General features: G+C 35.3%; 1 protein-coding gene across 3 annotated transcripts in view; it reads left to right on the forward strand.

The window, feature by feature from the left end:
• bcorl1 (BCL6 corepressor-like 1) overlaps positions 1-15,959 on the forward strand; it is a 152,391-nt gene extending 136,432 nt beyond the window's left edge. For all 3 annotated transcript variants that reach the window (XM_039766045.1, XM_039766047.1, XM_039766046.1), the window contains 5 exons: positions 367-533; positions 1,724-1,869; positions 2,541-2,618; positions 5,573-5,735; positions 14,297-15,959. In XM_039766045.1, the coding sequence (XP_039621979.1) occupies positions 367-533; positions 1,724-1,869; positions 2,541-2,618; positions 5,573-5,735; positions 14,297-14,591 (849 nt within the window). In that variant the 3' untranslated portion in view covers positions 14,592-15,959. The remainder of the gene's footprint in view (positions 1-366; positions 534-1,723; positions 1,870-2,540; positions 2,619-5,572; positions 5,736-14,296) is intronic.
• The last annotated feature ends 2,059 nt before the right edge of the window (positions 15,960-18,018 follow it).

The following is an 18,018-nucleotide window of genomic DNA, read 5'->3' on the forward strand; positions in this document are numbered from 1 at the left end:
AAATTCACTTGGGCTTTCCTCTCACAGGTAGATGAGCAGCTAGACGTAACTAATTCATTTTTCAATCTATTTATTTGAAAATAATTGCATTTATCTTATTTTGTGGTGTAAAATTTTCATTACCTAGATAAAAAAAAAGTATTGATCAGCAATACCTATTTTTATTATATAAGGTTGTTGATCAAACCCAGCCTTGCTTATCTTTTTAAATCAGGACACATTGCTGCAGGGAAATGCCTAGAGTTGTCAGCTGGCTTTCTATGATCACTTAAACTACACAACTAAAATCCTTGACAACCACAGTTGAGAAGCCTTGGTAACAAGGAGGCTAGTTGGTCTTTGCTGAGTACACCTGTTGTGTTGCAGGAGGTGGTAGATTATTGCTTGGAGAAGGAACTGTGCGATGTCAATCACCGAGACAATGCAGGCTACACAGCATTACATGAAGCTTGCGCGCGGGGGTGGATCAACATTGTGAAGCTGCTTGTGGAACATGGAGCTGATGTCAACTGCAGTGCTCAGGATGGGACAAGGTAAAATCAGAAAGGACCTTCAAGTCACCTCTAAATGATTATCTTGGATTAGCCTTAAAACATCAACCCTGCAGATTTGCACTACTAAAGTCTGAGTGAGTGACACACATATCTGATGGGGGCAGGTCATTGATTCATGAAATACAGTACCTTAATGCCATATAATAACCTACAGCTACTAGTACTATACCTTAATGTCTTTGGTTGTTATGATTATATAAAGATATTCTCCCCTCCTCAACATATTGCAATAACTTAAAAGACAAAAGATATTTCCAGGAATGGATTTTACTTCCTAATACACTGGAATGAATTAAAGTAAGACAAGAGGTCTGGATCCCTTATATTAAATGTTCAAAATTCTTGGAGAAGTGTTGATTAGTTTGTTCTTGTGAAAAATACATTTTTGAGCCAACATGCCAAATTTATTGATTAGTTTACCCACATTAGTGTTTAGACTTTAGGAGTCTACAGTTATTAGCCAAAACAAACATTTGTGTTGAATGCTCTTACAGTCCGCAAACTCATATTTTTGATAGTAAATAAATTAACATCATTGTTTACAGAAGTGGTGGCACAGTGGTTAGTGCTGCTGCCCAATGGCCACAGGAACTTGGGTTTTAACACCAGCCATGTAAATAATGTGGAGTTTGGCCTGTACCATTGTCAGCTTTATTAGGAAGTGGCGTAACCCTAACCCTAAGGGCGGAGTGGTGGCTCTGAGGCCAAGGATCTGCACTGGTATCCTGAAGGTTGCTGGTTCATATCCCCCTCACTGCCAAAAGAGATCCTGCTCTGCTGGGCCCTTGAGCAAGGCCTTTAACCTTCAATTGCTCCAGGGGTGCTGTACAATGGCTGACCCTGCGCGCTGACCCCAAAGGGTATGCGAAAACTAACAAATTCCTAATACAAGAAATTGTATAAGGCAAAATAAACAACAGAACACAAAACTTCCACATCTTTTAAGACATGCAAGCAGGTTAAATGGCAAATCTGAACTGCCTGATGTCTGTGTCTGTGAGGATCTGTGTCTTGAGTTGGAGAGAAATTCAGTCTAGGGATGGTTCTATTATTGTATGTAGTGTCTCCATATATAATATATGTAGTAAATTAACTTTAGTTATAAAAATTGCAATAAAATGAAGAAGTGAAAAGGTAAAAGGTACATTTTAATAATTTTATTTTACTAGGCCAATTCATGATGCTGTTGCCAATGATAATTTGAACGTTGTACGAATTTTACTGTCTCATGGTGCTGACCCTACACTTTCTACGTACTCTGGACAATCTGCAATGAAACTGGCAAACAGTCCATCTATGAAAAGCTTCCTAACTGGTAAATAGATTTATTTTTGTACACTGTATTGTTAATTGCTTTGTGAAAATGTTTTGAAGGCCACTACACAGAATATGCTAGCACAGTAATTAGCTCTAATGCCCCAGAGTTTCAGAATCATGGATTTGAATCCTTACTGAATCACTATGATCAGTAACCTTGTGAAGTTTTTACATTCTGTCCATGTGTTTGAGTTTTCTACGTATACTTCATTTTTGCTTCCATATCCCAAAGATAATGCAAGTCATGTTGATAGACAGCTCTAGCCTGCTGTAAGTGATAATGGATGTTTGCAAGAATAAAATGGCATTGGGATAAGCTCTAACCTTAAGATCTCTGAAATTGATTAAGACCGATTCAGTAATGGTACTGTGCAAAATAAAAATAGTCCCTGAAGAAGTCCAGTAGTACAACACATTATTCCTGTTGTTTCCTAATGTTTTCAAGAGGAATTACATTTTACCTGTAGACTTATAGAAATTTACTGTATTGCTTTTTAACTAGATAGGGACATCAATACTGTCTTCACTAAGCTATGTTGTTCTTCAGTCAACAAGTTTTCTTAATTTTATAGTTTCAGAGTACTTTGGTCTAGATAGGGACATCACTACTGTCTTCACTAAGCTATGCTATTATTCATTCAACAAGTTTTCTTAATTTTATAATTTCAGAGTACTTTGGTGATTTAGAAGACCGCAGTGAGGAAGATCCTAAACTTCGATGGGACTTTCATGGTAGTTCTGTATTTGGTGAGTGATTTACAGATAGCATATTATTTGATCAATTAATCTTTTTTATATAGTGTTATTAACATGCACAGTCACAAGACACTTTATAAAGCAAATGCCAATACAGTAACAAATATACAAATTGATGAAAATAATTAAAGACATAAAGGAGCACTAATAAATTACATAAGGAAATATAGTTAAAATTGTAACACAAAGTATTAAAAGGAGTTTAACAAATTAAACATTGTTGCAATATAACGATGCAAAGAAGAGCTTGTGGCATAAGTACCAATATAAGTTTTGATATAATATGGGTAGAGCATTTTAAAGCTTATTGCTCACATTAATATTTTATGCTACTCTTTACTGTAAATTAAGATTTTTTTCTTCATAAATTGAGAATAGTAGTTGGCTTGCTGTGAATTCAAGACAAATATGAAACTGGATATTTGTTCATAGTTTTTTGCTGGGCAGGTAACATTTAAATAATTCTTTTTTTGTGCATGTAGGGGGCATGACTCTATAACGTTACCCATTAAGTTAATCGAACTGATATTTAAGAACGTGATATTTATTTTTCTTTCCCTATAGCTATGTTAATTAACATTTTTGAAGGAAATGTAATGTCTGTTGAGATTGTGTTGTGTATTTCCAAAGTATTTAAGCACTTTCAAAGTTTTCACATGTTGCTGGATTATTGATGTTTGCTTATTTTTTTATTGTCATATCATATCCTGGAGAATAAAGTTTTAATGATGAAATTAGTTTTTTAGGAGGTGTCTTAAAACATACTCAGAAACAAAAATATTTTGCATGCAAATAGTAGTATTCCTTTTTCATATCAAAAAAGCATCCTAACAAAGATTTAATTTACTTGCCACTGATCTCTCCCTGTGCACCATTGAAGGTACAGTCATGTTTTCCAGATATTCAGCTAGTTATAAATTATTGGTTACACAAGGAAACACACAAGGAACGAAAGGTATAAAATAATAAAAGGTTTAGATTTGCAAAAGGGTACCAAAATATGTCACTGTTACTATACCTCTATCCTACTGAGAAATATTGGCTTAATAATCGGGAAACAGAAACTGCATCCCCATGAAAGACCTATAGAGTGCAGGAGGTGATATTGAACCAAATGTGCATCAGTCAACTACAGTGTTTCTGAAGCTTCAGCATAACAGTGTCTTTATAGGAGGGTAGTAGGAAAGAAAAGAAGAATTAAAAGAGTGTTGCTAAGCAGAATAGTAAATGGTCCTGACCTCAGCCCCGCTGTGAATCTATGGCACGGTCTAAACATTAAAGTCTACAAATGCTACCCCAGAAACTTAAGTGAGATGGAGTAAACCTGATGCGAGAAATGGGCAAACCTAATACAGTAATCCCTCCTTGATCGCGGGGGTTGTGTTCCAGACCCCCCGCGATAGGTGAAAATCCACGAAGTAGAAACCATATATTTGTATAGTTATTTTTGTATATTTTAAGCCCTTATAAACTCTCCCACACTGTTTATAAATATTCCCCGCACAGTTATACTGCATAAACCCTTTGTATTCTCTTAGATATTAGGTAAGATTCATTGAAATTATGTATGTAAACACACTGTTTATATACAGTAAAACCTAAATATTATTTTAAAGATATCAAGTGTCTCCGATATCATATATGTTACAGCCATTACGATAGACAGGCCACCAGCAATAAATACGTACAATGCAAGAAAAATTGTATACAGTAAATGTGTGTACAGTGACACTAAACCTACGTACATGTACGAAGTACTGTAAGTAGAAAATTAATTGTAATTACTCACCAACAATGACACGATGACTTGTCCGATAACGAGGAGTTTAGTTTTACTGCACAACAAAGGAGAGCGTTACAGCTCTTCTAAAGGAGCCTCTTTAGGCAACTGTATAGCACCGCCGTTGTTCTTCTTCCAGCAGACTTCAATCCCAATCCCTAAAGCAGATTCCATCCAGACTACTGCCTTGTTACATCCACTTAACAACTCGTTTTGCACCCTGTTTAAAAGGACACTGCGGCTGTAGATCTTATATTCCTTTCCTACTTTTTAAATAAAAAGAATCATAGCCTCATTGATGCCGTAATGGCGTCCTACAGCGGTGTAGCTTTTCCTTTCCTTCAAAATATCCAAAACATTTACCTTTTCGGCAATCATTAACATCTTCCGTTGGCGCTTGGGCACGACCCCTGAAGCAGGAGCAGATCGTTTTGGAGCCATAATGAAGGGCCCAACTATGCACAAAGATAAACATTAAAGAGCACAAAAGTTAACTCTTTACACAGCGAAACACGTTGATGCTGAATGAGCGAGACAAGACTTCCTGGTTAACGCCGCGGAATCGAATTCAGCGCTCCGTCGCTGAGCCATTCAGCACACAGGAACTTAACTGCGTGCTCTGATTGGTTAGCTTTTCAACCATCCGCCAATAGCGTCCCTTGTATGAAATCAACTGGGCAAACCAACTGAGGAAGCATGTACTGGAAGTAAAAAGACCCATTGTCCGCAGAACCCATGAAGCAGTGAAAAATCTACGTTATATATTTAGATATGCTTACATATAAAATCCGCAATAGAGTGAAGCCGCGAAAGTCAAAGCGCGATATAGCGAGTGATTACTGTATCTAACCACTGTACACGGTTTATAAGATACTGACACAAAAGGGCTTACAGCTGTTATTTTAGCAAATGTTAACTCAAACAAAATCAATACTTCTACAAGGAGATATTTTCAGTTTCAGATTTGTGAGTATTTTTTTTTTATATTTTCTACTTGATTATGTGTGTTTATAATAAAAATGCTGATTAAAAAAGATGCATTAGTATCTGTCATAATCCAGCAACAATTTATGAATGTAAAACACAATGTACCTGACAATGGACATATACACATTTATTTGTGTACTCCTAGTTTGATTAATAGGAATTTTTGTTTTATTCATAGAGACCGACAAAGAGATGTGTTGGGATTTTCTATTAACTCCACCTTCTGAGGAAGATGAAACTAAAAGACATGAGGAAGATGAGGATTCTGATTCATTTTTGTTTGAGTTTTCAGAAGATCCACTCTTGCCAAGCTATAATATTCAAACATCCTTTTCAAAGGGGTAAGTGCAAAGGTACTGAAAAGCTATAATACGGTAAAAATAAAGAAGCGAGAATCATGGAATTGTGTTGATTAGCATTTGAAGAGTTAGAGTGAAAAAGTGACGGCAGTTACTTCTTGTGACTTTAAGTCTACAATAAAAATGGACTTTGGTCTCAGACAGTGGAGTTCAAGTTTGACAGAATTGTAGAGCAGAATGGATGAAAACAAGTAATTTGAGGTAATAGGTGTCAGGAAAACCATGGTAACTACAAATGCTCTTGTATTTTTCAGAATGAATAGGTAAATTATGCTGATATGAGGTACATAAAATAAATGTTTTTTTTTTATTGTTTCATGTGTATGTATGTATGTATGTCTAATCTGTATATAGTGTTTTAATGCTAATAATGCTGTAGCAAAAGGCCCATTTTAACATACAGTGTCATTTTTTTGTACTCACCACTGGGGTTGGCAGTTTATGCAAGTGAACGCTGTCTATAGAACAGCACAACTGGAACAGGCGAAGAAGGAGAAGTGTCTTGCATAACAAAGAGACACAAGGTGCTTTGACTAATTGATTAAATGTTAATGACATTACAAAACCAGATAAAATTAGCTGACCTGCGTTTTTTTTTTTTTTTGGGTTTTTTTTTTTGTATTTTGTCAATAATAATAATGCTGTAATGCGGTAAATTAAGCATGGGGATAAATGGGGCTCATGTTGAGTGAAGAAGAGGAGGTGTCCTGCACAGAAAAAAGACAGTGAGTGATGTACTGTGTGAAAACTGAGCTGTGAAGTGAATAAGGAAAAGTTAAGTGAATCTCAAATAAGATGTTCTGTGATGTTGCTGTAAGTTGTTCTTTCGCTAGATAAAAAAATTAAAATGCTAGCAGAGTTCACCTAACAGATCCCCCACAAACTCTGGAGAGGCTACACACATACAAAGTTTACAATATTATTTGTTTTACGTGTTCTCTTCTGTACACTCTTAACTTCTCTTCAGATTTCAACCTTACTCCTTTATAAAAATGTCTTCCCTTGGTTGTCTACATTTAAGACTGTCATTGTTTTCTTTCCTGTACCCCTGAAAAGGTCAATATAATTTAATTACAGTGACAGAATCAAAACAGTACTGACATTTACCCCTTTTGGACTAATGTTTTCTAAAACTCTCCACCAACACACCACCTCAAACTCATTCTGATACACATTCCCATCTGCAGACTTTGGTGGGGGACTCCCACTCCTGGCCCCCAATATTGTTTACATATACATTAACGTGCACTGACTTTAATCCAAAATTTAAAAAAAAATCCCCCCAGATCCAGCAATCATTTGATAAGCCTCCAAAAATATTACCAGCAATAATTTTCTTCCACTTTAAGCAGTATAGAAAACAACCCCAAAATTAAAAGTGTTCCATTCATTGCATGAGCTGCTTTAATGTGCACCCTTCAGATATCATTGCTGTTTGTAATAAAGCTAAAATAAGACATGATTCGGTGTTACCATTTTGTTGTGTGGTGATGGGTATAGCAAAAAATAAATAAAAGCTTGAACATACAACTAAGGAAAAAAATAAAAAATGCTTTAGTGAACAACTAAAAAAATTAAACTTTTAAACCTGTGATAATAATATGTACACAAAATTCACATTATTCCTAATGATCATTTTTTTTTTTATTTAAAAAAAAATTCTTGTAAAATTGTCTTTTGCGATGACTATTGTCAAAAGCCAGAGTCAGTCAGTAGGAAAAGCAAGACTTGATCTATGACAGAAATATTTTACTTGTTTGTAATGGTATATAGCATGTTCAAGACTAAATAGCTCCAGTGAACTAATATTAGCCCCTGGTAAAAAAAAAAAATACAAATATTGTATACAGAAAAGAACTTGCCGTATATACCATGGCTAAGTTCTCCCAGGGATAAGTCGGGACTTGATGTTACTGTATAATTTCTGGTATTTTATAATGTTGGTCATATAATTTGAATGCGGAAAACTCATGCTATAGGTCCAAGAGAATGTGATATGCCTACCTGACAGTGTAACCACGGAGCACACTGCCTTTTTTTTTTTCTTATGTATTGTGCCTACGTGACCACACGGTAATACTACTCAAACTATTCCGAAGCAATGTTTGCACTGATATGTGTTTTTTGTACCTCACACCCTAATACACCTTTATCGTAAGAGCATCCCTTATCTACAACGGAGTGTTCAATTAGAAGAAAATATGAAGCTGGTTTTAAATTAAATGTCGTTGAAGTAGCAAAAGAAATTGGTAACTGCACTGTTACAACAAACTTCAATGCATCTGAGAAACTGATGTGAGATTGGAGGAGGCAAGAAGATGAAAAAAATGTAAATCTTGCATTTTTGAACTGGCGAATAAGTCGGGGTCTGATCTTATGAAGTGTTTTTCGGGTTTCAAGACCCGACTTATACATGAGTATATACGGTAGATACATTGTATGTCTGATACATCCTATTAACTTATGCAACTATAAACAAGGCCAATTACATACATATATAGGGTGGTCCAGATCTAATTATGCAATTTTCATTGCGCTATAACTTAAGTTTATTACATAGAAAATCACCCGAATAATCCCGTACCATCGAAGTGTGCGAACTGATGACATGAAGAATCGTCTTTGCGCCAAACTGGAATCGCCCCCGCATAAATCAAAGTCATCCAGATGATCTGGATCTGCATAATTAGATCTGGACCACCCTGTACAATGTGTGTGTATTTATATAAAAATAATGTTTATGCATATATGGTATTTATGTATACTAGTGATGTACTTGATGGATTAAATTGAGTTTATACCCACATGTCTTATTGATTGTACATTTAATTTGAATATGGTTTGGGAAACATAATTATCTTCCTTTGAGACATGTTGTTCATTTAATTGTCACATGATGGCAGTATTTAAGTTCTTGTTAGACCTATAGTAAAAGTGAAGCGTACATAAACATTGGTAGGTTTATGATTATTTTGTGCGATTGGGTGTTGCTGCAAATTGTGTAATGTTATGTTGAAATACAAAAGCAGCATATTTACATAATATCATACCATATCTGCAGAAATAGCAAGCAAAAAACTGATAAGTGGAGGTCACAGGAAATCACACTGACACTCTGTATGATGATAGAACAAGAGACATGTTACCATTTAGCATGGCTGATGTCAGAGAATTTTGGCAGCTAATTAGTTATCATGAGCCAGTGTACCCTGTTCCATCTACAGTCACTATCCTTTGCTGTATAGAAAAATGTTTAATCAGGAAGACTCAATAGTACAAAGCCTGCTAGCCAATGCCAATTATGCTGTGTTCACATGATATGGAAATATTCAGAGTTACCACTTGCAACATCTCACCTTTGCATTTCAGTGTGTTTGTGTGAATTTCTGGTTGGTGTTTTGTGAGAAATGAAGGGTAACTGTTGATATGCTATTTGATTGTCACAGCAAGAAATTAAGGATTATGTATATTTTTTATTATTTTTTTTTTTGTGAAAATACTTCACAGCTCCACTAATTGGGATTTCAGTGTTTTCTCTAAATTGTCACACTAGGTGCTTCCACTCCAAAGTTCTAGTGAAAATTCCCGCTGGTGAGCTCATATTCTGTGTCTGTTTCATTTTAAGTAAAAATAGCATAGGCCCCTACTCACAACTGACTTTCAAAAAGTAAGACAATAATGTAACGCTACACAGGTTAAGCCTGACAAATGACATCAGTGTAACAAAAAAAATATTTCTAGCCAAGTAGACAACTGGCAGTCTTACTGAAAAGCTAAGTGCATTTGTGTAGCTATGTGAACTTATGCACAAAGTGAGTGTGTGTCATGATGACACACAAAACACTGTGTCCACAAATTCACCTACCCTTGTAAGCTAGGCCTCAACAGAATATTTCTCTTGAATGCTGCAATTCATAATCAGTGGCAGATTGAACATGCACTGTACCTTCCGTGGTAAGATGTACCTGAGCATAGCTTGTAAGTCCATCACTAGAAAAATCTTATAATTGTTAACATGTTGCACATGCAAGTGATTGCTAAATATGTCGGTATGCTCCTGTTTTTAAACAAAATGCATAAACACTTTTTTGTTATTTAATGAGAATGATTTTGTCACATTTTCATTTTAGATTCAAACAAATTCTTATATGCATAACTCATAGACAAAACCTTTCCTGGGTTATTTATCCTTGCATTATTTTCATTGCTCTTAGGCTGGATGTCTCTTGTGTTGTGATTTAATGTTTATTAATCAAAGAAAGGAGTCTAAGGATTTTGAAGTGAGATCAAATAGTGCATGTCATTTATGTGTGCTTGGGTTTGTCTGTAGTTAGTAGTTTTCAGTTTTAGGCAAAGCTGAAAGTTGGCATGTGTACATTTTTTATTTTTTACTTTATATGGAGTTAAAATTGCTGTTTCTATGTGTAGAGTAATAAAAAATAAAATTTTAATGGTGATACAGTACTTTTGTTTTTTTTTGTAGAAAATATTAAAAATGCTGCAGTATGTCTTTTTAGGAAATGCACAGGCAAGAAGCAAACTAATGGCTAGTGCTTATGATAAAAATTGAAAACATTCATTTGTTCTGACAAAGTGTCAGTAGTGGCATTTAAACTGAAACCCTGAGGTTGTGGGTTCATATCCTCTTATTGACACTGTGTGAACATGAACAAGTCGCTTCACCTGTCAGTGCTCCAATAAAAGAAATGGAGCCAGTTGTTTCTCAAATGTTTTAAGTTGCCTTGGATAAAGGCGTTAGCCAAATAAATAATAATAAAATAGTTTGTAATAAAATGTGTCTAAAGGAAGGTATAAATCCCATTAACCAATTTTAGCTGTAGTATTCAAAAATTAGCCACAATTACCAGAAGCCCGGCCTTCTGTTTACAGTCTGTACACAGTCAGGCAGGTTTTGGGAAGTTTGGAACTTAATTCATGAAAAATCACAGAGATTCCTGTTTGCTTGCTTTCAGTTCATCACATGTTTATTTGTTCTCTGACGTCAGTTCAGCTTATCATCTTATAGCAGAATTAGTACAGCGATATAAATAGTTTTTGATAAAATTATGTGTTGCTTGGATTAGGCTTGGCTATTTCAGCTGTAATAGATCTGTTTTTGTTCTTGTTTTTTTTTGTTTTAAATTTTATTTACTACTCTTCTTCCACAACAAAGCCCCTAGTTTGTATGCACTAAAACTACAATTTAAAATATCTTTGACAAATCTTGTATTTTAAAGTCTCTCCCAAGCCACTGTATATGAGATATCCTGTTATATTCAGCAGAAGACCATGCCAGGTTTGACCATTTCTGTTTAAATCAACCTAGACAGTAAAGGTCTACTGCTTGCCCAAATCACCAATATTAGCAACTGACCAATTTTGCACTGACCTAACTTCACCACTACCTTGTGCCTTGGATTCCAGATTTTACCCCCTCACTTTACTTGTTTCAAGCACTTTAGTGATTTTATTACAGTGAAGCCAAAGACTCAGTTTACTGTTTACCATACATTTTATTTATTTTTAACAGCAATGTACAGTGGCTTAATTTTACTAAACCAGCACAAACCTTGAACTGCATGTCTTACATTCAGTTTATAGTGTGGCATGGAATTATTCTCACCCCTGTACATTTTTCAACTCCTGTTGCCTAAAACGTTTAGAATACATACAAGCAGGAAAAAAATTGTAGAGTTCTGACTATGTACTAGAAAGTGCACATTACTCAACAGTTTTAAGACTATTGGACAAACAATAATAAAAAAGAGTCATCTCCTGAAGAGGCCCGTATAACTTTTATAAAGAAACACTTTGTGCAACCCTCATGAGTGTGGGACAGGTTTGTCATTGTTTGGTCTCAGTGTAAAGTGATATGTGTCACGTAAACACCAAGTTATCCAGCTAACATCATCCTTATAGTAAAGTATGATGATAGTGATAATGTTGACTTTAGTGAATGTTTTGGGGGAGGCTTTTAATGACCATGAAAATGATTGATTATGTCAGGTACATCACTACCCCAGGGGAAAACTTGTTCCACTATGCTGTCAATACAAGGGATTATGTACAATTTCAATGCACTAAGCAAAAAAATTACAAATTAACATTTCATAGGCAAAACGTCAGGCTGACTATCAGCTGTTTTGCTAGAAAGAATGAGCTAAAACTTAACCTACATCTTGTGAAATAGGTACTTAACAAAAATGTCTGTTTCTGACTTGGAGTGTGTGAAGAGTGTCCAGTCAAAGCTGTGGGTTTTTAAAATTACTTTCTGAGCCTTTCACTTATTGGTTTTTCTCAGTAAACATGTGAAGTATGTTGTGCAGATGAGTGTTGATTTTTTTCACCACTTTTTGGCTCTTTCTCTAGTTTTGTCTAAGATTAGTTTTTTTTAAAGTATTTTTACTTTTTGCTTACACCATCAGCATTAACCTTAGACAGAGCAAAATTTATTATAAAAAGTTATTTTAATTATTACAAATTATTACAATATTAAATATGTTTTAATAGACCAGAAAGGCTTTCTTTTTCAGTACTAACTTTACTCTTTGACTTTCTTTATTAGGGGTGATGTACTTTGCTTTTGTACTCGGCCAGCATTAAATCATAAGCTAAAATTTGCCAATGATTTACAGTGAGGTTGCATTTATTTATTATTAGTTATTTCCCCATTCTCCACACTTATACTTATGACAAGGCCTGAATATTTTACAAAGATCAGTAACTTCCAAAGTGCTAAATCATACATCCAGTTAGACTGAAATGTACAGGCTTCATTCTTACTATTAAATAGACTCACATTACTGCAATGCCATATATCATACTCTGTAATAAAAACAAAATCAAGATTAAATGTAAGAAGCTATAGTATATTTTTGTATTATGTGTGTACTGAAAATTGAATATATGCATACATATATGGAATACATGGATAATCATTGCCTGTTCCTTTCCTAATTAAAAGATGAGGCAGTAGTTTGCTCTGAGAGAAAAGAAAAAACAATGTAGCATCTCAATGTAATCTAAGTTAAAATTACAGTTACTCCCTCCAGGGGCAAAGCTACAGAGTGGCTGAATGGAGCCCAACTGAAGTCTGGCCCACCCAATTATTTTGTATCTTTTTTATGCTTAATAGACATTACTGTTATTGTTAATGGAATCCTGAAGTGAGTATTTAAAAAAAAAAAAAAAAGTCTTTAGAACGATCCAGTTCAGTGCTTTACAAAATGAAGAATAGAAAAATAGAAGACAAAAAATAAAAATGTCAACATTAATTAACATAGAATAAGTAAGGTCCAATGGCCAGGGTGGACAGAAAAAACAAACAAAAAAAAAACTCCAGAGGCTGGAGGAAAAAAAATAAAATCTGTAGGGATTCCAGACCAAGAGACCGCCCAGTCCCCTCTGGGCAATCTACCTAACATAAGTCAAACAGTCCTCTTTGTATTTAGGGTTCTCATGGAAGGACACGATGACAATATTAATTAATTATTCATTATCATCCCACCACCTAATTTATGCCATTGTGAAGACCAGGGGCGCATCTGCTGCCCCAACCCGACACAAACAGGCAACAATACCAGTTCAGTCCAAGACAAAGCCTTTTATTCAGGGAAAGGAAAAGACCTGGAACAGTCACCAAGTACTGATACCAATAGTCTCATGCAAAGTAAACACTGTCCCTTTCCTCCAGAGTCTTGCGGCCTCCTCCTTTCTCCAAAGAGAAGCTTTATAGGTGTTGTCTTCCGACTCTGGCTAGCCTCTGTGAGGCAGCTGGCTCCTTTTTAAGCCACACCTTGGAGCACTCATAGTGGTTCATTAGGGAGGTCTGGAATTGCTCCCAGTTAGGGCTCTGCAGCTCCCACAGCTCCCCTGGCGGCATCGGCACGGAACCCAACAGGGCTGTGGTGGCAAACAGTAATTCCCATACAACCCTGTAGGAATCCGAGGCACCGTTGCAACCCAGGGGGCTGCCAAGTAACACTTCGGGGGAGATAGCACCCGTCGGAAGACCTCTCCCTCATCCTTCCACTTTGGAGGCTTCCGGCTGCCATCCGTCATAAATATTATCATCAATTTCATTATCATAAGAAAGCATCTGTTCCACAGGGAGAGTGTGTGCCTGAATTTGCCTTGTGATGGACAGACATATGGTTGGTTCCAGTCTTTTAACCAGTGCTGGCTGCTGGGATAATCTCCAGGTTCTTGCAGCCCTAAACTGGATGATGGGGTTAGAAAATGGATGGATAGATGGAAGGGCAAAACCAATGTACGTCATTTAAAATAATGTTCACACGGCACTATACAAATTGGGAAAAAATGTCATTAAATTCATTCAAATTGAGTTTGCTGTGAAATTTTAGTAACAAAAGTGGTTAATTCTGTGTACAGCTTAACAATAAAATTGACTTGTGCAAATGCTTACCAAACATGATGTGTAACTTTTCAGTAGATAATAATGCTGTATAGCTTATTCATTTTCTTCTTTCAGATGACATTGTCTATAACAATTTCTCATTTGTTTTTCTACATTTTATTTCCAGCTCATGTAACTGGATGCTGCTGTCTGATGTTTTGAAAAGACTGAAGGTCTCTGCACGGATATTTCAGGCTCGCTATCCTCATTTGGAGGTGACCAGCATTGCAGAGGCAGAATTTTACAAGCAGACATCTTTAAGCCAACTTGTCCAGCCCCCTAAGGACTTGCATTTGGGAGGCGGTGATGAAAATCGTATTGTTGAGTTAGTTTGTTGTGTACCTGAGTTGTTGGCACTCTTGGGCTCTACGTTTCATCGGGTAAAGGATGACCTGGATTCAAGTTGGGACTCTGACCGATAGTGTTTCTATGTTGTGTTCACTTCAGGTTTTCCTCTGCTATGATGACTAAACGTAAGCATTCAGTAAATTCAGGGATGCCTTTGGTTATTTTTTCCAAAGGGAGTGATGGTTAATGGGTGCACATCAGAATGTCCTTTATTTTAAATTTGGCACTTTCACTTTAATATTTAATTTTTCTTCCCAAAGACAATAATTTTGGTAAAAACCATTGAAAAAGGGAAGATATATCTTTATGATTTATTTGGCTTTTCTCTGAAAAGCTTTTCAAGTTTGATATTCGTCAGGTTTTTGTTAGAAAAATAAAATCATCTTCAAAGTCCCATGAGCTTGTATTTCAGTTAATAATTGATAGCAATTACAATTTTAAAAATCATCTTGCTCTTGGTTTACTGTACATTAATATGTTGGTAACCAGACCAGAACCAATATATAGCAGGCATTATGAATTAAAGTGAACTGATTGAAACATATACCTGCAAGCCTCATATTAGACAAATTAAATCATAAACATTATATATAAATATGTATATGAAACAGTATTCCAGTCCTTAACCAAAAGGACTGTTTTTTAATTACTATTTTTAGGGTTCTATTGGTTATATTAACTGGGAACAGTGGCTTATCGGAAGTTTAGATTTTTATTTTATCTAAAATTAAGTAGATTTCACACTGCACTTTTAGATGGTATGTATTTAAAGCTGAGCAAGTTAGTAATTAAAGGAAGGCTTTTGTTGGCTATGTACAGAAATATTTAAAATTCAAATTTAAGAAAAAAAGTTAAACATCTGAAATAAGCCACACTGCAAACATCTAATATAAGCCTAGTGTGGCTGTAACAGGCACCAGAAGAGATATATTTATAGCAAACGAGTCAAGGTATTTGTAATTTATTTTTGAAGTCAACAAATTTCCTTAATTGTTAACACTCATAAAAAGTTGAAAATTGTCTGGTACAACCATACCTGTTATGCATTTTCTTCTGCTAACTGCTTTCTTCAATAAAGTCTGCGGTAGGGTTGTACTTTTAAAAAATCTCTGCTTATCGACAATACAACAGATTGGGTTTTAGAGTGTCTGCTTCCTGCCCACTGCCTCTTTTTGGGAAACAGTGAATCCAGAAAGAATGTAGAAATGCAAAAAACCTGAAGTGAGTAAAAATGACTGTAAAATGATTACCTGTAAAAAGTCTTTTGAGAAACAGACATTGCACAAAATGTGGTTTACTCTGCTCCCAAAAGTAAACACAAGCATAAAAATCTGCCTTCTACCTGTGAAAAGGGGAAAAAAAAGAAAAAATTGGCTTTGTCAATTATATTGTTGATTCTAACATGAACACTGGGATTTATTTTATAAACTTACTAAGTACCACATTTTGATTCCTTGCTTTATTTAATAGAATTCCACTAGTGCTGTTGTGTTGCTCTTTTCATGTGTGAATGCGTGTGTGTGCAGTGGTTTTAGAATATTGCTTTGTATGATCGAGTGTTTGTAAATGATACACAGATTTTCATCAGTTGGAATATATATATTTTTTCCTTGAGTATTTTTAAAGAAGCAAAAGTGCAGTTTTATTGTACTGGTGCTAAACAATGTTGTGTGATTGACAATCACTGAAGTTCTTTTTTGAGGTTTAAAAAAATAATATATACCAATTTACTTCACCATCATAGGGTTTCCATACACCCTGGGTTTGTCTAGGGCAAAACTACATGAGTGTAAAGTGTCTTTTAACAAATAACAGCAATTAGGTTGCTAATACTGTTTGGATAGAAAGGATATTATGAGTAATATTTTAAACTTTTATTTAAAAACGAACAAATTCAAAATGAATAAAGCATGATTATTGATGCACTTAAAATTTGTTTTTTTTTTCTCCTTAAATCAGACTAAATTGTGTGGTGCATGAAAAAAACTAACGTTTATACCCTTCTGACAGTCTTTTTTTAAAAATAGTGAATTCTTTGCAAAACTAACAGATAATTTAAGATACTGAAAATGTTGATGAATACAAAGAAATAGTTATACACAGGAAAGTCACCAGGTTATAAAAGAATGAAAATGCTAGGAGTTTAAAATAAATGGTACAATGCAATCTCAGTTTTTATGAATGCAGTAAAGATGAGATGGAGCTTTTGTTTTGATTTAACTTGGAAAAAATGACACGAAAGTGAAATTTAAAGAGAGGAGTGCATAAATGCATAATTATATGCTGTATTTTAAAAGGTTAGCCAATCAGGAATGTGCTGTGATTTCTGAGTGTGTGTGAGATATTATTTGATGCTATTAAAGTAGTACATTTTCTGTATTACCATATTAACATTTAGCCACAAATGATTATATATAAAAAGACATGAGAAAGGATGTAAAATGTTTTCTGAAAATGTGTCTACCATGCTGCAAAACACAATTTAAGATACTAATATGCCATAACCCAAGGGACAGCTCAGTGTCTTTCTTGATAATCTTTTCAGAATGCAACACCAGCTTCAGAGGCGTTGGCAGTCCTCCTGCTATATTTACTGTCTGTTCATGGAGTGGTGCGTCTTTCTCAGTTCCTGTTTTGATATATTGTAGCTTGACGTCACTCACTGATAGGCTGCTGTACCAATGTTCACGCTTTTGCACAGGTTGTTGTCTTGATCTGCAACACCTGTCTGTGTAATGTGAGATCAGACATTAGGAAATGATGGTTCACTTTCAGCAGTCCGTACACCATGGGCTCAGTGGATTTGTTATCACTTTCTAAAATATGACATCCACTAACATACTGTAATGGTTAAAGCAAGTGCATTTGAATGAGATAGCACATGGCTCCTTTAAGTTTACTATCTGATAGAGCATATCCTCCTGCATTAAATTAGCCACCACCAACACCAGGGTTTGATACCTGTAACTGAAATTTTATAAGCTACTACAGCAACAGATCTTGGATAAATTTGTCCTTGGAGAGGCAGGGCATAAACTCTTAGCAAGTAAACTACCATGTATAGCTTAAATTGTTGCAGGTGTTCCTTTATACTTTGATTGTTCCACTGTCTGTATAACAGTGATTTTGACTGGATTTGCCTTGATCTCATCTGTGGTGAAGCAGTCAACAAAGCAGGTGACCTCAGTAGCGATATTTTTTTTTTCTGTTATTCAACTGAGCTCACAAGACAGATTATTCTAAAACTTATGTCTGTTGCGCGTCATGATTAATGGTGTGAGTGTGTTGGTGCCGTCTAATTTCAGCTTACCAATGAACTCAACTTGAGCTGAAATTATGTGAGAAGGTAGGCAAAGAAACACTCTTTTACATATGGTTGACTTAAATTGTTGTTTGCTCTGCTGATGACCTAATTTCTATATCTTGCGTATATGTCCCTGAACTGAATTACCATACTCTGGATAACTAACTATTGGTAATTTGTACTGTAAATACTGTGAA

The sequence above is a fragment of the Polypterus senegalus genome, chromosome 10 (assembly GCF_016835505.1).
Source record: "Polypterus senegalus isolate Bchr_013 chromosome 10, ASM1683550v1, whole genome shotgun sequence".
Classification (NCBI taxonomy): Eukaryota; Metazoa; Chordata; class Cladistia; order Polypteriformes; family Polypteridae; genus Polypterus; species Polypterus senegalus.